The sequence below is a fragment of the Siniperca chuatsi genome, linkage group LG8 (assembly GCF_020085105.1).
Source record: "Siniperca chuatsi isolate FFG_IHB_CAS linkage group LG8, ASM2008510v1, whole genome shotgun sequence".
NCBI lineage: Eukaryota > Metazoa > Chordata > Actinopteri > Centrarchiformes > Sinipercidae > Siniperca > Siniperca chuatsi.
In genome coordinates, this window is record NC_058049.1 from 16898332 (window position 1) to 16919602 (window position 21271).

The 21271-nt window shown below is 43.0% G+C and overlaps 3 protein-coding genes across 7 annotated transcripts; 1 reads left to right on the plus strand and 2 right to left on the minus strand.

The window, feature by feature from the left end:
* Positions 1 to 138: 138 nt before the first annotated feature.
* On the minus strand, positions 139 to 4261 carry LOC122880352 (transmembrane protein 109-like). 2 transcript variants are annotated; one of them, XM_044205384.1, is made up of 4 exons: positions 3193 to 4261; positions 2737 to 2796; positions 1110 to 1212; positions 139 to 791 (listed from the first exon to the last, which is right to left on the minus strand). In XM_044205384.1, exons 1-4 carry the CDS (start codon positions 3424 to 3426, stop codon positions 436 to 438), a joined length of 753 nt encoding a protein of 250 aa, XP_044061319.1. In that variant the 5' UTR covers positions 3427 to 4261; the 3' UTR covers positions 139 to 435. The 2 variants fall into 2 exon arrangements, with proteins under 2 accessions (XP_044061319.1, XP_044061320.1); XM_044205385.1 differs by lacking the exon at positions 2737 to 2796 and having other exon boundaries at positions 3193 to 4256.
* Positions 4262 to 4397: 136 nt separating this feature from the next.
* On the minus strand, positions 4398 to 15908 carry rnf20 (ring finger protein 20, E3 ubiquitin protein ligase). 4 transcript variants are annotated; one of them, XM_044205375.1, is made up of 22 exons: positions 15761 to 15908; positions 15172 to 15352; positions 14947 to 15015; positions 14758 to 14856; positions 14495 to 14642; positions 14197 to 14382; positions 13938 to 14053; positions 13373 to 13519; positions 13199 to 13273; positions 12939 to 13058; positions 11760 to 11939; positions 11530 to 11665; positions 11259 to 11380; positions 10973 to 11129; positions 10070 to 10382; positions 9089 to 9206; positions 8652 to 8801; positions 8351 to 8563; positions 7796 to 7921; positions 7439 to 7579; positions 6701 to 6805; positions 4398 to 5125 (listed from the first exon to the last, which is right to left on the minus strand). In XM_044205375.1, the coding sequence occupies exons 2-22, from the start codon at positions 15340 to 15342 to the stop codon at positions 4949 to 4951; spliced, it is 3069 nt and encodes a 1022-aa protein (XP_044061310.1). In that variant the 5' UTR covers positions 15343 to 15352; positions 15761 to 15908; the 3' UTR covers positions 4398 to 4948. The 4 variants fall into 4 exon arrangements, with proteins under 4 accessions (XP_044061310.1, XP_044061309.1, XP_044061312.1 ...); XM_044205374.1 differs by having other exon boundaries at positions 15750 to 15904; XM_044205377.1 differs by lacking the exon at positions 15761 to 15908 and adding an exon at positions 15717 to 15738.
* A 1816-nt stretch (positions 15909 to 17724) lies between these two features.
* On the plus strand, positions 17725 to 20932 carry aldob (aldolase b, fructose-bisphosphate). Its single transcript, XM_044205383.1, has 9 exons — positions 17725 to 18086; positions 18744 to 18856; positions 18936 to 19147; positions 19240 to 19294; positions 19455 to 19615; positions 19721 to 19804; positions 19915 to 20089; positions 20200 to 20399; positions 20664 to 20932. The coding sequence occupies exons 1-9, from the start codon at positions 17848 to 17850 to the stop codon at positions 20757 to 20759; spliced, it is 1335 nt and encodes a 444-aa protein (XP_044061318.1). The 5' UTR covers positions 17725 to 17847; the 3' UTR covers positions 20760 to 20932.
* The last annotated feature ends 339 nt before the right edge of the window (positions 20933 to 21271 follow it).

The window sequence follows — 21271 nt, forward strand, 5'->3', positions numbered from 1 at the left end:
TATACATGACAAATATCAGCATGTTAGCATTGACATTGTGAGGATGTTAGCATGCTTATGTTAGCATTGAGCTCAAAGTACAGCCTCACAGAGCCGCTAGCATGGCTGTAGACTCTTTCACTTGTTTTAATTGAAGAATTATATAAAAATTAGCCTTCATTTTTATTCGTATGCAATTGTGGAAAAGACAATACAGAAAGATGATTTGACTTGTGGAATTGTCAGTGATTACAGTTATTAACATAGTATCATTATTTTGGCATTTTCTGAAGGCAAAGAAAAAAAAAAGAGCATTTCTGTTTAAAAATCCCAGAGATTACTTTATTTCCCATAATAGTTTTACACACAGAAACCATCATTGTTACTATTTTCTTAACCAACATTACCATCACCTTTGTCCATCTTAATTCTGTTCCCCTCCACCCTCTCCGGTCACTATTCCCCTTTCCTCTTCTCCACTGCCTTCAGCCGGCCCTCCAGGCAGCTCAGCCGGTGTTCCACTGCAAAAGTCTTCTCAGAGCCAGAAGTGAGCAGAGTCAACAGGACGCATCCCAGCACCAGGCCGGCCAGCCGAACCGCCGTGGTGTCTGTAGTGGCATTCTTGTCAATCACAATCAGTCCGAAAAGCCAGAGCGCCAATACGGTTTTCATCACCCAGAACATCCGCCTCACCGCGCCAATCAACAGACGGAGAACGATGGTTAGCACCCAGTAACCAATGAGGGCCACCAGACCCCACTGGGCAATGGCGGCTACGCCCTCTGGAGTGAAGCGGGGCAACGTCTGTGCAACTGTGGAGGGAGAAAAGCATATTTTCATAAGGAATTAAGCTGCAAAAAAATACTCATCTGTTACACAGGTAGCAATGGGAGTAAACACTCACACACAAAAAAGGAGTGGCAAACAAATTGCCTGAAGGAGAGGCAAGTCTGCATACTTTCACTTGCACTGAAAACGTTCCTTGCCACAGATCCTCTCTTACTCCAGCAGACAATTTGCAGTGAGCTACACATACAGGGAGGAAAAGGTGGCAGTAAAGGCTAAACACACACTCAGTAGCTCAGTCACACACACACACACACACACAAACAGGTCCTTCTGGTACCCACCATCGAATCCTGTGACCCTGAGGATCTCTGTGACGTAAACAGCGATGACGTTCAGGCCGCTGGCAGCTCCTTCAGCCAGGAATCTGATCACCATCTCCAAAAACTGTGGTGGTGTGGCGGGAGGGTGGAGACACGTTTTACTTCATACAAGGTAACAATAAAGAGAGGCAGCATTCTGATTGTATTAATAATCATGCAGAGAGAAGAGATATATTTTCTGCAGCCAACCTAGCTGTATACTCATGGCGCCAATGCACAGGCACATATAGTATAATTCTATGTAATAGGCAAGACTGATATTTACAGCAGCTGTTTGTACAAAATGTATTACATTAATGCAGAACTCTTATAGACTACAGCACTTCTTCTATCTTAATGTGCAGCTCAGCACCTTAAGATAGAAGAAGTGCTGTATTGTTGACTTGGACAAACAGCTGTGCTTGTGAGTGACAGCTGGACAGTGCCCCTCTCTATTCCTGTACAGTCACCCCCCCCCCTGAAAAAAATAAATAAAAATAAAATAAAAATCACACACACACTGTATAGCCTTGTCAGGCAAGGTCAAGGGTAGCCCAGTAAGTTGGACAAGTATCTTATCTGCACCTGTTGCACTACCCACTGGCACATACGTGGGGACTGTCCAGCATGCCAGAGCAAGAGTCAAGCATCTGTCACTGCATGTCAGTGTGTGCATATCAATTGAAAACAAACTTCATCATTTACTGCTGTGTTTGGTATTATAAGGCTCATTTTCCCAACCAATTACATACTTAAATGTTTTAGTGAGGACTGATCCATTAATGCCAAAGACAGGCTGCAGTAGCCACAGACTTTTTAGAAGGTGTGATGCAGCCCATAAAAGGGCAATAAAATGGCTTATGTATTTTTCAGCTCTTTAATTTATACAATAATAGCCAAAAATGCTAAATTGCACAGTGTCTTTCTGTGGGCTTCCAAACAGACAATACTAAACTTACTTTTATTTTACTTGATGCAATCTCATAATGCTTCAAAGCTGACTTGAAGACAAACAGTGCAGAGCACCTTTTACAGGTGCTGGATCTAAAAACAAACTGAAGGCAAAAGATCTGCACACTGTACTGATAGCTCCCAGTGCATTTAACAGAGTACAGTTACCTAACAAAGACCTCGACGAAATGTTGCTCTGTTACAATACAGTTCTTGGGAGCTGTCAGACAAAAGATCTGCACACCGCACTAACTTTTGCCCTGAGAATTAAATTTGATCACTAGATGACCTGTTCTTCTTAAACTGGGTTTTCTCACTGGAAACCAAATCCAGACTATTTTAGTTTGAGGATTCATAAAAAATATATTTCTTATCCAAGGATCAGGTACACACCCTGTATATTGCATTCAGAGTTACCAACTGAGTCATGCTGAACAATGTCAGCCAGCTTGGCCACACAGAATCTTATCTCTACGGGCCTCTCATGCAAATATCACCATATGGAAACACACATATGGCCACAGCTTCACCACAGTCATGCTCCTACTCACTGCACTAACTATGGGGTGACATGAGCTAAACAGAGCCACATGAGACGACTCTGTTTAAGAGACCATGTCAGGGCAGGCTAGATGGAGACACCGAGGAGGTTTCTTACCATGGCCACGGTATAGACGTTCTCCTGACCAAGCAGTGACTCAAGAAACAACACTGCACTCTGGGGAAAAGGGAACCACAGCAGGGTGGAAGCAGGGAGACAGACAAGTGTGTGCATGTGTGAGGGGGGGATGCACAGATATAAGAAGACATGAAATGAGGGCAGAGAAGATGAGGGGATCAGGGGAGAGATTAACAAGTTGACGGGCATGGGGAAAGGAATGTGTGTGATGGGTGAGGAGATGGATGGAGAGAGATGACAGGGTTGGAGTTGAAAATTAGTGATCAGGTACAGTTATCGATCAAGAATAGTGACAGAGCAAACAGTGAAGTTAGACCAAACACCCAGTAAGACAGGATATTAAAAATGAAGAGAAAGAGATGAGTGTAAAGCCACTTCCTGGTTCAGGGAGAGAAACGGTAGGCTATCAAACGGTGGTGCACCTCCTCGCTGTACCTCAGCAGCTGACCGCATCACGCCGCTTCCCAACACTGACTCCGCGTACCGCTGGATCTCCTGGCAGGTTCCGGTGATCAGAGTACGCAGGGTGACCGCCGGTGGGCTCTCCCCGGTCGGCTTGGCCTGCTGATCTTCAGCTCCAGCCCAGCCCACCGCCAATACACAGGCGGTGAGGAAAAACCGAGCCATGGCACATCCACCGCGCCCAGAGCCGGACGCACAAAAAGCCATTGTTGGAGGTTTGAGAATAAAAAAAAAAGAAAGTGTGCTAAAATTGTTATGTACACAGGTTAAAGCTGCAGCCCAGCTCCAGCTCGTGCTCGGTGACTCAGTCAAGACTGGCTTCTAAATCAAAGACTTAAAAATGGCTTCTGTTGAGAGCAGTCATTGGCTACAGAGCGTTAAAAATCAACATGCTGCAGCTCACAATAGGCAGAAAATATGAGAAGAACCGCGCCAGCTTCTACAACAACACACCAACTGATTCAAGTGTCCGATCTGCAAATTAGACAAGATGTGTTGGTTAAAAAAACCCTAATGACTCAAATGGAACTGAGTATTAATTATAAACTTTGGCAGCGCTGCAAATATCCAATCTAGGACCGCTCCGCTCCGTCAAGGACACTCCAGCATTAACAGTGGCTATATTTGGTAAGAAACAGTTAAAGGCTTAGATCCAGCACGGGGCGAGACATTTGATCATCAATCAAGATACAGCAGAAAGTTAAATAAAAAGGTGAGCGCAGAAATGTCTGCAAAAGTTTTTCTGTGGCAGCTTTGCGCGTGAAAAAACGGTAAAAGCGTGGTGACGTTGAGCCGACCACGAGCCTCCTAAAGCCTCTTATTTCAGCTCTGAGCTGCACACCAGTCACGTTTGGTGTTTCTTTGTCTCCGAGGTTGCATCAAATTCTCTGCTGCCTGCGATGGATTATGTTGCACAACCTTTTAAAAAAAAATAACTCCCCTTGTCGCCGTCCCCACATGACGCTCCCTTCATCCCGGCGTTTCTAACGAAACGGCAGCTTCAGTACGCAAACGCGTCTACATCTTCTGGGAGGGGCGGAGGACGGCGCTCTGTACACGGGTAAACAGGGATTTGCACACTGGGACTTGTGGTTTAATACTCCAGGTCAAATGTTAAGATTCTTCACATGGTTTGATAAACGTTTTAAACAAATAATAAAATGGAAGCAGAAGCTGGACACTTTAGATGTCAGTTTAATAACTAGTAGAACAGCAACTACACAGCATCAAGTCAGAGTTTAGAGATTGCAGGACAGTTTGTAGCATGAAGAGGCAGTTTTCAAATAAAAAAATGAAACAATAATGACATACAGTATGTACACACACACACACACACACACACCATTATACAAACATCCACTACACTGGGAGGAATTTTGTTTTCTCACTGTGCTCATCTTTTTCTTTGTATACTGGTTTGTGTAATTGCCCGTTTTCATATGTCCACACACACTGGATGGGAGAAGCTGAATTCAGTCATTCTTTAAAAAAAAAAAAAAAAATAAAATTTAAAAATCAAAGCGTTCAGTTCAGAGTATCACTGCGGCCCTATGAGGCTGGAATCATCCGGAGATATCACACCGATAGTGTCCTGTACATCACAGGAGGAGGGGAGGTACGTGTGAGGGGATATGTGAGCGCAGTGGTGAGTCTTGCTCCCGGCAGTGTTTGTACTACTGCTTATCTTGTTGACCCTTTTCCTCGTAAGTATCCGCGGGGAACCGCAGCTTTAGCCGATGTAGATGCGGTGGAAGTCGTTTGCTCCGAAGGCGGCGTTGCACTTGGGGCACTTCCTCTGGCGTGTGTCATAGCGCGTCTTAACGCACTCGAAGCAGAAGACGTGGAAGCACTTTGTCAGTACTGCATCCTTCACCCGAGAGTTGCAGCACGGACACGTTAAACGTGCCTGGGGGAGAGTGAGAGAGAGGAGGGGGGGAGAGAATGGTTTAAACAAAAAACTGAGAAGCCATTTTGTCCTGAGCTGAATGGTTTGTAATGAGTGGGCACAAATATCTTCAAGCTCAACTGTCCTTAACCAGGACAACACCACATGATATGAAGGCTGATTATATAACCTGGATGTGGCAGATTCTCAAGACCATGGAGAGTACAGAGAACATTTGGTCCACAAATCTTGTGGTATGGCATAATCAACCCTGCATGATTATATCAAAACACTTACAAGTTTATGACCAAATCTGGAAGAATCTGAGCATGATCCATTCTGTAGCTCAAACAGAAATCTAAATGGGCATTGACTACACAGACTACAATTGGCAAAAGTCAGTCATTTAATGTGTGATGAGTCTTCACACGGTTGGTCGGAAGTGTTCTTGTGTGTTCCTGTTAAAAGAGTGTAATCACACTGACAGTTGGTCTCATTTGATGGAAACCAGAGTGATAAAGATTACTTTCTTATTCGGTTAAACTGCCCACTTACAAGACAAACAGAGCCTTAAGAATCCCGTCAACCTGTTTGTTTAGAGCTTTTCAGAAGGCTATCAATTCCAGTCACTGTGACTTTAGTTCGGTATAACTGGACATGTCTGCTGCAATTTCCCACCTCAGGTGTTCATACCAAGGAATATGACTGTTCAGACTGTGGTTTGCCCTTGGATTTTTTTTTAATGCTAGCATTCCAAGCACGAGGAACTGCTGTTTTTTTTTTTAAGGAAAAGCACGTAATACACATATTCATTTTCTTGCAGAGAGTGAGATGAGAACATTGATAGTACTCTTGTCTTTACAGTAAATATGAAGTTACAGCCAGCAACTGGTTAGCTTAGCTTAGCACAAAGACTGGAAGCAGGGGGAAACAGCTAGCCTGTGCCAAAACCTAACAAAAGACGTGCAAAAACCGAAGTGTAAAAAACAAGAAATCACCGTTTTTTGAGGGGGTTATGTGCTGGACTATTTCATGGTTGTAAAAAACATCAATTTGTCGTTTTTACACTGTGGTTTTTATACAGATTAAAAAACGTGTAAATTAGTGAGCGTAAGAGGTGCTGGTAGGTGGATTTTATTAACCCTCAGACAGAGCCAGGCTATCTGATTCCCCCTTCCTCTGGTCTTTGTGCTAAGATAAGCTAACCAGCTGCTGGCTGTAGTTTCATATTTAGCATACAGACATGAGAGCAGTATAAATCTTCTAATCTAACTCAGCAAGAAAGCAAATAAGCGTATATTACAAAACGTGAAAGTAGGTGCTCTTATTCATGCAACAGCCTCGCATAAAACAACTTGGTAGAGGACAAAAAGATAAAGATTGGTGCATCTTGGTTAAGTTAATTTAGCGACACCGGACTTTGAAAGGAATAGTTTTCATCTGCAAAATAAAATTTTACCAAAGGACTAACACTCCAGATTTTGACTGAGCCCTAAACCCTGACCAGCGTCCATGATGCTGTTCAGTAACTGACTCTGCACTCAGGATAAGTGAAAAGAGGAAGTTTTCAATATATTTTGTATCACAGAAACCAACCTTATAGTCATTGATTTCTTCATTTAGGATATCATCTCCATTGCTGATTTTCTCAGCTGGTTTCTTGGCTTTCTCAATCTTTCTCCTAAGTTTGGAGATGTCCTCCTGAAACACAGTTAAGAGTTAACAGCTGCAAGTAAAAGGAGTCTGTCTTCCACATTTCACTTTCATTTGACAACACATGTTATGGATGCAATACTCTTTAGCAGTCAATATTGGAGACTCAGATGTTGGAGTTTCCCACCATCATCTGAATGCATGACAAAACCAACAAGGGTTAGCCGCACAGTGAAAATGTTGATGTGGAACTTTTTTTACCATCTCAGTAGAGGACAACAAAACTGAAACTGGCAATAACTATTTAGCCTACATACAGCGAGGAGGAACCAAAGGGATTCAAACCACAAATCTAATTTGTCATCAGAAAACATGCAGTGCATTTTTAGAGAGTCATCCAGTCTTGTGACAGTCAGAAAAAAACTACTTGTTCTTCCCGTTCTATCCTTGCATTTAAGATAATTGTTTCGTCAAACTGATGTTTTACTGTATATCACAGCTATGGAAAAAGTTTTAAAACATTTAGCCTTTCTTATCCTCAATATATACCAATATGTATATATTTCTAAAAAAAAAATAGCCTCAGTGGACATAATTGTGTCTTTGGGCTATGTGTTGCCTTTTAAGTCCAATACACTGTTCGAAACTTTATGGCTTGAGTTTATTTGTGTGTGTTGTTACCTGTGCTCGTCGGGCGTTAAAGGACTCTTTCTCCCTAGAGATGCTGTTCTCTACGACTTCCTCTCGGACCAGGTGGAGCCTCTGCTGCACCTGCTCCAGCTGAGTTCGCACCTCCTCCGACAGCGACGCAGAGTCCTGAGCCTGGAGGATGACGGAGAGATGTTTTTAGTTTTCCTTATGGGAATGTTTTTTCTTTTCATACTGTACAATCCTATATGTATATATATTGTGTGAATGTGTGTTTAGGAATAACTGCATATCTAAATGTCATTACAGTTTACTTTCCTTAGCAGCTCACCCTTTTTAGGATAAATTCACTCTGCAGCAGTGGCTTATCATAACTGAATGATGTGTTACCTTGCGTTTGTTCATGTCCAGAGCTTGTGTTCGAAGTGCCAACTCTCTCTCAGCAGTGTTGATGGTGCCCTGCAGGAGGCGCTCCTTTTCCTCAAGCTTCCTCACCACCTGCAGCTGGGCATCGACCTGACAAATGGGCACAATGCCAAAAGATTATGACAGTAAACAAAGATTTTTTTTTAAAACACATTAGAGCAAGAAGACAAATGTGAAATTCTGGGGAAAAGAAATTGAGCAAACAAATAGAAGCAGACACACAAAAAAGTAACAGTGAAGAGCAGCTTGGACGGTATGAACAAAATATGCACTGTAAAGACTTATTTTTAAATTTTTTTTTTCTTTTATAAAGTTTTATTTTTATTTAATGGCAAGCTGCTTTATTTAAAAACTAAAATGGTTGTGTCTTTTTGTTGAATGTAATCTGTAGTACATTCAAAGAAAGTAAAAAATGACTGCAGGTAGTTATCACTGCAATTTAACTATATATCACAAAACCAGCGTGTACAAACCCCTATTCTTGCAGATTGCACCTTATGGTGTTGCCTGGTGGCTCACCTGAGTTTTTAAAGTGAGCAGTTGGTCGGCCAGCTCCTCCTTCTCCTCTTTTAGCAGCTTGTGGATCTGGTTGGACTTGATCCGCTCGCTCATCAGCTTGAAATTGGCATCGTCTTTTTCTCTGAGCTGCTGCATCAGACGGATGTTCTGTTCCTGCATGTCCTCGAAGGCCTGGCCCGTCACGTCCATCTCGCTCAGCAGCGCGTCCTCCTCCTGCAGAGGGAGCAGGGAGACGACAAGAGTGTTAAGAGTTAAAGGAGGTTTTGTTTGTGAATGAAAACTAAATGAGCAGCTCACGCACCTGTTTTGCTATAGAGAGCTTCTTGTTGAGGATATCGATCTGCTCCTCCACAGAGCGGATCTTCCTCAGAGCCTCTTCATCGGCCATTTTCTTGCCCTCCCTCCTCTCTCTCTCCTCCAGCTCCCTCAGCCTCTGCCGCAGCTCCTCTCCCTGGAATCAGCATTGTTATTATGGGACTGACAAAATAAAACACCTTTTAATAATTACTATTGCAGCACAAATCTCCATAACTCATGTTAGAAATTGTATTGAATAGACCCAGGACTAAATCTTAAGTCTTCTACATATCAACACAAACTTCTACAGGAAACAGGATACTTAACTGTAATAATTATATATACATTATCCTGCTTCTGCACACTAAACATGTTCACTTGTGAATAAATGTACAATGATGTGTGTTGGTGCTATGTTCTATAGCATACAGTGTTGATCACCTCTGACTTGGACTTCTTCTCTGCAGCCATGAGTTGGACTTTGTCCCTCTGCTCCTTTGGTGCTGAGCGGTACATGTCCAGCAGCAGCTTCATCTCCCTCTGGGACTCCTGGGCTTTCCTGCACAGTCAAGGTAAGAGTCTTTAACAAAACTATCGCCATCATCCAGAATCATAAAAACCACCACCCAAGGTCAGAATTCAATAAGGGCTTTGCACTTTCTTTTTGAAAAGACCTCAAAATGAAAATGAGGGAGGAAATAATAAACAATTAGGACCGTCTTTGTTATAACATTTGTGTTTATCTGCCATATACTGACACAAGAGCCTGCTATTCCATCTGAGCCACTGCTGGCGATTCACAGAATCATATGACTAGTGATTTCTTTCACATGTGTTGTGGGTTAGACGAATGGTAGGCATTTTTACTGGACGCTACAGCCTGAAGCTGACCCACAGAAACCATAGCATCAACAACAACAAAAATCAAGGGGTTGAAAATGAACACGTTTCAACCATTTCTTCATCCATGGTGCTTGAAATATTTTATTAACATGACACATATTTTGTCTGCTAATAGGCAAAGCAAATATATTATGTTTAAATCAAGTCTCCCAAAATTCAGGTCAGGAGGCAAAAAATACCAGACAGAAAATGTCCTCACCTCATCACTAGCTAGCTGTGGGTGAAACAGACAAAAAAACCCAACATCCCTGATATTTTTACAGCATCTACATGTGACAATACTTTGCCTTTTTTATTTCTTTGTAATGTGCATTTTTAGTTTATAAATTTTTATGTATTAGGAGTTCTTTTTGACCATCTATGCAAAACATTCAATGATCCAGCATGACTGAATGCTTGCTGACACACGGACGACAGTATCATTAACCATCAGGCCACCCAGTTTTTTTCATCTATTTGGTAGTTTAAAAAATTCAGCTTCATCTAAAATAAAAACCAACTTCCACACATGCGACGTACTTGAGTTCTGCTCGGACGATCTTCAGCTGCTCCATCTCCTTCCTCTTTGACCCTCCGACCATGGACAGGCGCTCCCCGGCTGCCTCCTCAGGTTGGCTGCTGCTCCCTGGCTTCTCCTTTTCTTCCTTTATCACAATGCTGCTCCCACCGCTGCGGGTCGGCCTCTCTCTCTCCTTTTCCTTTTCCCGCTCTTTCTCCTCTTTCTTTATAATGTCCTTTTCTTTCTTTTCATCCTTCTCTTTCTTCTCCTCTTTCTCCTCCTCCTTTACTGTTGCCTCAGGTTCTACGCCAGGCTCCGTTTTCACAGAGGCTCCTACAGAAAGAAAATTAAATAAAGTGAAGGAGAAGTTGTCAAACAGGACAGTCCTGATATGTATCAGAACACTATGAAATCAGTAAAAAAGTTATTTTAGTTGATTCCATTCTAATCAAAGGGGACTAACATTTCCTAGTGAGTCAACTATGTCAGGGATTCTCAACCTTTTCTACTTCAAGGCCCACATATTCATACTTGTAACGGGCCAGTGCCCATTAAAACATAAATTATAATAATACAAATGATTTTGGCTAATCTATTCTATTCTAATAATCTAATATATAATATATAGGTCCTGGCAGTCAAAGAAGGTTGCTTCAAATGTGCCTGTTCAAAATACTAAAACTAAAGTTCATAATGACATACTATCTGGAACATGTATTTTTCATATATTGAATGAATTGTATTGAATGAACATAGAATTAAAACAAAACAGAATTAAGTTTTTTTTCATTTTTAAATTGCAAATGAAGTACAGATTATCCGATGATACACGGACCAAACTATTACATTTCCAATGATTAGATCACAGCCCACTCATGGCCTCAGGCCAGAGGTTGAGAAAGTATGAACTAGGTGTTAATTACCAGTGCTGCTGGGTGTGGAGGAGCCGTTGTCGGGCTCTATCTTGATCATAGGTTCCCCAGAGACGGCTGGGGTCAAAGGAGATGTTGTCTCATCTTTCACATCCATCTCGGTGCTCGACTGCGACTGGAGGATGGCGTTGCCCTTTGAAGCGCGGACCTAAAGAGGCAACAGATGTGTTTTAGTGTGATGTGCTGTTGTGTTCTGCTTTACTTTACCCATCAGATGTGTCACTATCAAAGTGACCTATAGCTGTTTAATTTATTTTGCTGTCTCCTTTTGATCTACCTGGTTGAGCTCAGCTTGTGTCTCTCTCAGCCTGATCTTGTATTTCACCACCTCTCCCTTCATCTGCTGGTTGTGGTTTTGCAGTGTGCTAATCAGGTGTCGCATCTCCCTGTTGATAGGACCTGAGAGAAAGGGGCAGTCAGAGTGAAACAGGAAAAAAAGTACAGATTAGGACTGTAAAAATTGTGATCTGATGTTAATCTTAGTTTTGCTGCCTTTTCGCACAATTTATCCACCTCATTCACTATTTAAGCCAGAACCTGTTAGTTACCTGCTTGCTCGTTGGCAGCAAGAGTCTGTTCAAATTCGATACGCAACATCTCGTACTCCTTCCTGACCTGAGCCAGTGTGTCCTCCAGCTGAAAGACCTCTGTACGAACCTTCCTCTGCAGAGCCACCTCATCATTCTGTGCATAGGGGGGACGAGGGGGGATGAGAGGGGACGAGAGTAAGAAAAGGACAAAAGGAAACAGACAGACACTGACACACACACACACACACCTCCATGTGCTCCAGCTGTCGAAGCCTTGCCGTCCTGGTAGTGTTGAGACGAGCGCGTGTCTCATCTAATTGAGCCTTGAGGATAAGAGACTCGTTGTAGAGCACAGAAAACTGCGACTGCAGACAGCGATACTCAGAAGTCTCTTTCACCATGCCCTCTGCACGACTCAGCAGCTCCGCCTGAGAGGAACAGAGAGAAAGGAAAGAAAGGGAGGCCAAAGAGAAAAAAGGACATAACAGAAAAAAGATTTAATACAATAAAGTACTGAACAACTAGAATAACAAGTGTAAGGTTCCCCAAGGAACCTAGGTAAACATTTACACTGATGCAGTACTTTTTTCCCCAAAGATCATTTTTTACCAAGAAGGTTATGTTTTTGGTGCTGTTTGTCAGCAGGATTATAGAAAACTATGTTTCATGAAACTTGGTGGAAGGATGTAGCATGGGCCAAGGAAGAACCCATTAAATTTTGGAGCAGATCCGAATCACGGGGCGGATACACAAATTATTTGTACTTTCGTTAACATTGTGAGATAGGTCAAATGTAACACCACTGTCTATGGCAAAATGAACTGAATTCGTTGCGCATGTGCGAACCTGTTGTAATTAAAGTGAATGGTGTGCCGCGACTAAACATACAAGAAAACACAACATTCACCTCAAACATCACTTTAGAAACAAATGCAGCAGGTATGTAAGAATAAGCAATCAGATGTGATTTTTCCAGATTAAATCATAAATGCACAGCTGAGATGATGAGGCTTCAGCTAGGCACATCCACATTTTGACATAGGCTACTGTAATATGTCAAAATAGTAATAGTTTTGGAAATATTCCTTGACATATATAGTGGTTGCGCTTGCAGATTTGCATATCATAGAAGACTGGACTATTGGCCTCTACGAGTGCCCTTCTACTGGACCCTTGTTTTTGTACTCATGTGGCTTCACCCACCTTGAATTTGCTTCTGGTGAAATGTATTTTGTCATGGCAGTTAATTAGTTATAGGAGTGCGTAGTTTACTGATGTCATCTTACATGATAATGAAGTCCTTGGGCTTAATGCAGCTTTAATACTTTTGAGGCGAGTGTGCCACCATAATTTATAGAATATAGTAATTCATTAATGGGTCGTTTCCAAATGAAAGTCAAAGCGGTGTGTGAGAAACACAAATCCACCTCCATGTTGTTGTTCTCCTGGTGCACAGTCTGCAGGTCCTGCTGGAGCTTCTGCAGCTCAATAAAGCGGTTGTCTGCCAGCTCCCTGCTCTCCTCCATCTCGCTGTTCATTTCTTCAAACTTGAAAGAAGAGAAAAAGTAAAATGTCGACAAGTATGAAAAGCAAGGAGCAGAAAGAAAAACTACAAAATCAAGAATTTGTGGGGATCTCTCACTTCATATCTTTGTCTTAATTATTGATTGTGAAAAACAATTCCTACCTTTCTCTTGTTAATAGTGATGGTCCCACAAACGCTGCTGGCCTCCCCACACACCTTATAGCCTTTGCTGTTCACCTGGAATGCATTACAGGGAGTGTTATAACATACTTTAATATAAACATCAGGACATTTGCACAACACTGTCACACACAGACAGAGAGAACACATCCTCACCCTCTCCAGTATCTCGCTCAGGTGTGCATTCAGCCTGTTCTCTCGGCGACGGATCTTCTCCATGTCCCACTGGAGCTCCTCGATCAGAACCTGCAGCTCGCTGACACGCTGGTCTGCTTTGTTAGCTGCACGACCCAGAGGTCGGGACTGGACAAGACAGGAATACAGAGAGACTTGACACCACACACAAGGGAAACATAAATCCTTCCTAAGATATTACTCTGCAACAAAGCAACTGTTACTACAGGATGATGAGTAACAGAAAAACCAAATGAACAACGTACTTGATAACTTTCTTTATGAAGTGAGCCACAGTGTGATAAGAAGTTTATTTAATATTTAACAAAATCTACCATGTATTTATGACCAATTTCTTATTCAAAGACTCAAAGTGCCTTAATTATCTTACAAACAAACAGCCAAAGAGACCTTTATTCCAGAGAGCAGCAGTCCCAGCAATTTTCAAGAATTACGCTTTACAAGCATTTCTCTAACTGTTAAGGTTGGCTGGACCTGAGGGGGAACACATTGCAACAGTGAATAAGGAAAAGGACATGATTTGTACCTCACTCGTCATGTGACTGTGCTTCTGCTTGAGGTCCTCAGTTAGCTGTTGCAGCCGCTCGTTTTCACTAGTCAGGAGAGAGTTCAGTTTGGAAGCTGTCTGCCACAGAGTTCCCTCTGGAAAGAAAAGCAACAATAATTTTATGGGTGTAAACACACAAACTGACTTGATGAATTCCTCCCAAATACATTTCATCCTCAGCTGAACTCCATTACTGCAATTTCACCAAGTCTCCCAAGTCTCTCGCTGTTTATCTCACCAGCTCCAGAGTCCAGCTCTGCCTTCAGTTGGTCCACAGTGCTCTTCAGACACTCATAGATCTCCACCACGTGACTGGCCTGCTTCTGGCTGGACTCCACCCTCTCCTGAAGCTCAGCCTCCATCTCCTCACTGCTGCTGCTCGCCAGCGTGGCCAGGAAGGAGTTGGCTGCCTCTCCCTGGTGGCCTGAGTGACAACCGTAGGAAAGAGGGTTTTGGCTTTGATCTCTGATTTGTTAATCAAATATCTACATGTTATTGCTTTCAAAGTCATGATCCCACATCAGTTCCGTCTTTACCTCTGTCCTTTGCCCTCTCCTGGTTGGAATCGCCATCAGGCTCTGGAGTTTCTGGCTTCAGGCTCCGTCCCTCACCTGCCAGAGATTTCTCAGGTTCGCTGCTTGCTTGGTCGTAACGCCTGATGATCAGCTGAACGTGTTCATCAAACTGAAGGAGAGAGAGAACGACATCACATTTCGACTGTTTGATCTTTATAGGAGAAGAGACTGTTAATGTTGAACGAGTCATTTTTGTTTTTGCTTCCTTGTCCGAACTTGTTTACCTGGTTCCAGTATCTATTGAGGATCAGCAGACTGGCATCATCAGTGGCCTGGCGGGTCTCCAGTCTCTCAATTCGCTCTCGCAATTCATCCTCAATCACCTGCAAACCCACAATGAAAGAGATGAACCTTTGTCTAAACAAGAGAGTACACACAAAGAGTTGTAAACAAATATTGAAGAATTAATTTACCTGTCTTTGATCAAGAGCTTCTCCCAACTTTCGGTTCTTAGCCTGGAGAGCTTTGATGTCTTGTTCTTCCTGAAAAAGAATGTATTCAAACATGAGTACAAAAAGAAAAAGCAGCCAAACAAACAGACAGACTTTATGCTTCTGAGGTGAAGGTTGTGAATAAACATATTGGCAGTAAAATGTAAAAAAAAAAAAAAAAAAAAAAAAAAGGGGGAGGGGGCTCACTGAGTTGGACACTCCTCCCAGTTTGATGACCGTCTCCACCGCGGTGCTCCCCCCAGCAGCGGCGCTGACACCGGGACCTCCGTCCTCTCCTTCCCTCTCCCTCCGCTTCTCTGGGGGCGCACCGGAGGAGAAGGAACCGCTGGTGTCCGCAGGACGCTTCTGTCCCGACATCCTCAGACTCCTGAAACAAACAGAGAGACGGAGAAAAAAAGCAGAGTGTTACTGATGAAGAATGTGGAGGACTGTTAACTCAGATTCAGGTGGATGAACGACAAAGATACGCTATGTTGTACATATGGCTAGCTAACGTTAAGTGGTCGAAGATAAATGCCTTAATGTTTACTCTGAAACCTTCTTCATCTAGCTAAGTGATGATCAGTCAAAACAAATACACACACAATGATTTATCGCATTTTAAAACCCGAACAAGCTGATAAAATCAGCCATGGTAACGTTAGGCTGACGTTAGCCGCTTGCTACGTCAGCTTTAACTGCTGTTGATGCTCAGGGCAACAGACTCTGACCAGACAGATCAATGCATTTACTTTGAAATATTGTCAATATCATTCACACCTTACCGAAGTCTTACCGCTATTATTGCTAAGAGTTTTATAATGAACTAAATCTGTCTGTGGCTGTTGTTGTTGCGGCTCCTTGCCTCTCGGAAACGGAAGTGTTAACGATCTTAATGGATAATCTTCAGCTGACATTGCGCCACCTACCGGCATGGAGGGAATCAAACTCAACATTCATTCAGTTTGGGGGGCCCCGTGGCAAAAAAAAACCCCTCGCTGTTGGGCCCCTGTGGTCTCCCATCATTGACTGAACACAGCAACATTATAGTTGGCAAATGCATCACATTCAGCACAGAGACTCAGAAACCAACCAGTGCATCTGCACTGGAATACTACCATGGCCCAGGTTTACTGCTCAGTTAGTTTGTGGTGATTTGATGAAACACAACTTAATTTAGCAAAATGCACCACGTGAACACAATATAAACTAAAATAATTAAAATATTAGAACTAGATTTTGACACAGGGCCTTTCTACAAGATAGGGCCATACAGTTACATAATGATGCAGGACCCGGTTGATGTTGTACTTTAGTGGTGCAAATTCACAGACAAATTACCAATACGCAACTGACACATAGTGAACCTGGGGCTTTTGGGGGCCCTGGAGGTCTGGGGCCCCTTGACAGTTGCCCACTTTCCCTGTTGGTAATCCAGCCCTATCGTAAGTGTAGAGTGCAGTTTAATAATATAACTGCACTAGATCCCAAACATTGTTTTATAACCCAAGAAAGTGAAAACCCTGCAGCTAAATTAAGACAGACACTTGTAATGCACATGGATGTTTTCCCTTTATTGAAACTCCTGAGACAAATCAGAAATGTCCTGATCTAAGCAACTATGGCTTCACAGTAGAGACGCTTTGTCTAGCTGCAGTGTTGGATTGCTCCCACAGATCTATGAGAGTTGCAGTGCTTGAGGATATTGTAGCAATTATCGGGCAACCAAAATAACAAAACCAACATTCCTGTTTTTTTCTAAATTTAACTCACATATTTGTGGGGGTAAGAAAACTTGGTCAACATTTTTCACTCCTGTGACTCTCTCAGTCAGTCCTTATGTAAAATGGGACTCATGGACGGAGACTGATCTCTAATCAGCACTATTAAAGAGTACATTGCACAGGGTGCAGAGTCCAGGTTGTGTAAAAGCTGGCTTGTCATTATTTGTGAGTTACAGATCTACTCCAGCCTATCGGTTCAAATATCTGCTGAGGTCACACATGGACTGGTGAGAGCATTACAAACACCCCTAGGCTACAAGTTCTTTTTGGGCCATTTTCAGCAATCGATATGAGAACTGCGTATGCATGATGTGCTTGACAAGCGATGTGACGCATAAGGCAGTACACAAGGTAGCATGAAAATGCAGGTTTTGTTGTAGTAACTAATGGCCTATTTGTGTCCAATGAATTAACTAGGCTAAAACTTGGTCTTATACAAGTGCAATTACACTATGTAGAGAATAGCATTCCCTAAATTTATATTAAATCTGAAAGTGAATCAATTATAATGGCATAAAATAAACGTTAATAAAGTTTCACAAAACTAGATCCATTTCCTGTACAATACAAAGAACAACGAACAATGAAAATGCAGGGAGAGGAAAAAAAGCCCTAAATAACTAATATATATAAATGATATGTGTGTGTGTGTGTGTGTGTGTGTGTTTGTACAAAAATATACATGTGCTCTGCAGGACTTTAAGGAAGATGTATTTTAACCAAATGAGAAAAAGACATCTGTATCTGGAACATTAATACAATATATGTAACTAAATTAATTCAATCCACCATCTTGGGAGCACTGGGAATTAAAACATGTAACTGTCCTCTGAATACCCCCAAATGAGACAAACAGACAGTATCATATACAGCTGTAAACAACACTTTCCCTAGGACAATGAAACCTGAAATGCAACATTGCAGCAGGCCTCTCAAATAAGATTTCATCATTTCATCAGCAGCAGTGAGCGAAAGAGAGGCGAGGCTGTTTCAGGACTGTGTGATGCGTGGCTGCATGCAGACTTTGATTTTATAACTCGTTTCAGACGACACATAGTGCTCGCTTCTTGTTTTCAACTCATCCGCGCAGCTTTCTGATATGAGCCCAAAGTCCAGTACCACGCAAGCACCGCCCCTGTCTGTCTCTGCCGGCCAATTGCGTTACCGGGGTGACACACGCCCCGCCACATCACGAGCACATCCTCCACAGCGCCAAGCGCTCAATAAATACAGCTTTTTGTCCGGTTTTCGTCCTTCTCAATCAGTCCAGTTACTGTTTGGAGGCTGTAGAGGCCGTCTGTCACTTCTGTTGCCGTCGCTGTTTGACAAAACTCTCAGGTAAGACGCGTTTTCGTACTGTTGCTGATTTCCATTTGCTTTCATGAAAAGCGAACCGTTGTGCCTGGTTTCTGCAACATCAGTCTGCGTCTTCGGGTTTCCTCATGTTTCTAAGTGTGCAGCGATGGGAGTAATGTTGCGCTTATGGATTTAAGCTGCAAGTTTTCAATAGTCTTTATAGTCAACTTTATAGAACTGGACAAACAAAGTACCAAGTCTGTATGTTCGAGTTACCTTGATGCATTAGGATGTTCATACTGCATTTCTTGCAGTGTAGATTGGTGTTGACTCTACTTTGGGCTTGTGCAAACATAGGAAACATCCGCGTTCAACCTGCCGTTTATGTTCACTTGTTGTATGCAAATTTTCTTAGCCTTCATATTAAGCTGTTTGTGTGTGTCTGCAGAAAGTATTGGGGAAAACATCACGTATTGAATGAACTATGAACTTATGTTGCACGTCCACAGGCAGAACTTAACTGTTCTGAAGGCCAAAGTTCAACCGTGCAAGCCAAATATTTACAGAGGTTGTGCAAGAGAGGCAGAAAGTCAGAGGCAGAGGTTCATTGTGGTGGCTTGGGGGACGATAAAATCTTCCTCATACCACAGTCTTGACGGGTTTCTGATATCCTGTGAAATAACTTGTTTCTCTCCCTAGGATGACTCATCAGTTCCCATCCCTGTCTCCGGAGCAGAAGAAGGAGCTCTCTGATATTGCTCAGAGGATCGTGGCTCCAGGAAAGGGAATCCTGGCTGCAGATGAATCAACGGGTGAGCCTCAAGTTCCCAGTTATTATTCTATGGTGAGAGGGCGACAACTGAAATGATTCCCATACCCTCTTCTTTCAAGGAACCATGGGAAAGCGTCTCCAGAAAATCAACGTGGAGAACAGCGAGGAGAACCGTCGCTGCTTCCGCGACATCCTCTTCTCCTCCCACCCATCCATCTCCAACAGCGTGGGTGGGGTCATCTTCTTCCACGAGACTCTCTACCAGAAATCAGATAGTGGCAAGCTCTTCCCCCAAGTCGTCAAGGATAAGGGCATAGTTGTCGGCATTAAGGTGAGGAGCCTACAAGTGGAGATTGAGTCTAGTCAAACGTACACATCTTCCCCGCGTTGACACTTTTAAATTAATGGATGTTTGGTTTTCAGGTGGACAAAGGCACAGCTGGTCTGAATGGAACAGATGGAGAGACCACCACACAAGGTGAAAATGGATTGTATTTCTCTCAGTGCCTCAAAGTAAAATTCAAAGCCCAGTAGTGCAAGAGTTCTTTATTGCTAAATCTGTGAAGTTGTTGCACATTTCAGCAACATAATGCAGAATGAGCACTACCGACATTCTGTGGCTTGTTGTTTTTCTATAGGTCTTGATGGCCTCTCGGAGCGCTGTGCCCAGTATAAGAAGGATGGTTGTGACTTTGCCAAGTGGAGGTGTGTGCTCAAGATCTCTGATGGCTGCCCATCAGCTCTCGCCATTGCAGAGAACGCCAATGTCCTTGCCAGATATGCCAGTATCTGCCAACAGGTGTGTGTGGCCATATTATCTACAGAAATGGCTGAATTAATTGTGACTACAAATATTGGCTGTGAGTTATTGATTTTAAATTGACACTTGTATGTACTCCACCAGAACGGCCTGGTGCCTATTGTGGAGCCAGAGATCCTGCCTGACGGAGACCATGACCTGCTGCGCTGCCAGTATGTCACAGAAAAGGTTGGTTCACCATCTTGGGCTTAGTCTGCCGACCACCAGCAGTCAAATATTTTCCCATCAGATGATATTTTAAAGACTGTGTAGTAATAAATCTGCCTCTTCATCTTTAGGTTCTGGCTGCTGTGTACAAGGCTCTGTCTGACCACCACGTGTACCTGGAGGGCACTCTGCTGAAGCCCAACATGGTCACTGCTGGACACTCCTGCACTAAGAAGTACACCCCTCAGGAGGTTGCCATGGCCACAGTGACCGCTCTGAGGCGCACCGTCCCCGCTGCTGTGCCTGGTGAGTGCCAGCTTTTTCTTTTTAACAAACCAGTTTAAGAAAAGTGAGGAGGACTTAAGCTACTCAGTAATTTCCAAATACAAGTAGCATGCTGCTTTGTGTCTTTCCAGGCATCTGCTTCCTGTCTGGAGGCCAGAGTGAAGAGGAGGCCTCTGTCAACCTGAACGCCATCAACCAGGTGCCCCTCCATCGCCCCTGGAAGCTGACCTTCTCTTATGGCCGTGCACTCCAGGCCTCTGCTCTTGCAACCTGGAAGGGCAAAGCTGCCAACAAGGCAGCTACACAGGAAACGTTCTGCAACAGGGCCAAGGTAAGTCTCAGAAGGTGTGAACTGCTATCACTAATCATGAATAGATGCTAATAATTAATTAACACTCATCAATTTGTAGTTGTGGACTGTGCACAAAACTGCCTATTAAATGACCTCTTATCTCACATTACCCAGATCTATACTGACTGGTAAATGATTGACTAGAAAAAGCTTTGTCTATTCAGTCATGCACTAATGTGGTCCAGCTAACGTGGCTAATGATTAACACTCAGATTTAACTTTGCCCCCGGTCGCTCTCTTCAGATCAATGGCCTGGCTTCCAAAGGAGAGTACAAGCCCACCGGCTCAGCTGACCAGGCCTCCATGCAGTCTCTGTACACTGCCAGCTACGTCTATTAATTACTGTGAACATTAAGAAAAAAGCACATGGACCAAATATGACTACAAGAAATGCCTCTGCTGGATTTGCCTCTTCCCCAGACTCCCAACACCAGGGGAAGACTTCTATTAACAATGTTGAACTACTGTTGTCTACTCAATGAAATGACCTGAAATAAATTAAGTGACCAAAATGTTGTTGGTATCACTGCAGTTTTTGTGGTTCATGCCTGAGTCTGGCCGTTGAGGTGTTGTAGGTGTTTTTTCTTAACCTGGGTGCATGGAGGGTTTAAAGTTAAAGGATTGCAACATCATTGTGTTTGTGGGTGTGAGTGGAGCAAACTCACGTTATGAAACGTAGAGGGGATGTCTGGAAAAACAGAACTAGGATTATGTTGCCAATGTGCTTACACAACCGTCATAGGGAAATACTGAAAGCATTTAAAGATGCAGTCCAGTGATCAAAATGAAAACTGAAGGTTGCTCCACTACCAGAATTCAACAGAATTAGAGCCTGCGTAGCACTTTTTCAG

Bases quoted from the DNA above. Each gene is read 5' to 3' on its own strand.
- rnf20 (XM_044205375.1), bottom strand. From the start codon at position 15,342: ATGTCGGGACAGAAGCGTCCTGCGGACACCAGCGGTTCCTTCTCCTCC. The intron at 13,059-13,198 runs GTAGGAATTGTT...TCTTCTTTCAAG, and splicing joins TCACTATTAACAAGAGAAAG to TTTGAAGAAATGAACAGCGA. The intron at 9,207-10,069 runs GTACGTCGCATG...TTGACTGTGCAG, and splicing joins ATCGTCCGAGCAGAACTCAA to GAAAGCCCAGGAGTCCCAGA.
- aldob (XM_044205383.1), top strand. From the start codon at position 17,848: ATGAGCCCAAAGTCCAGTACCACGCAAGCACCGCCCCTGTCTGTCTCT. The intron at 18,087-18,743 runs GTAAGACGCGTT...TTCTCTCCCTAG, and splicing joins CTGTTTGACAAAACTCTCAG to GATGACTCATCAGTTCCCAT. The intron at 20,090-20,199 runs GTGAGTGCCAGC...GTGTCTTTCCAG, and splicing joins CGTCCCCGCTGCTGTGCCTG to GCATCTGCTTCCTGTCTGGA.
- LOC122880352 (XM_044205384.1), bottom strand. From the start codon at position 3,426: ATGGCTTTTTGTGCGTCCGGCTCTGGGCGCGGTGGATGTGCCATGGCT. The intron at 2,797-3,192 runs GTACAGCGAGGA...CCTTTTCCCCAG, and splicing joins TGATGCGGTCAGCTGCTGAG to AGTGCAGTGTTGTTTCTTGA. The intron at 1,213-2,736 runs GTAAGAAACCTC...ACACCACCACAG, and splicing joins ACGTCTATACCGTGGCCATG to TTTTTGGAGATGGTGATCAG.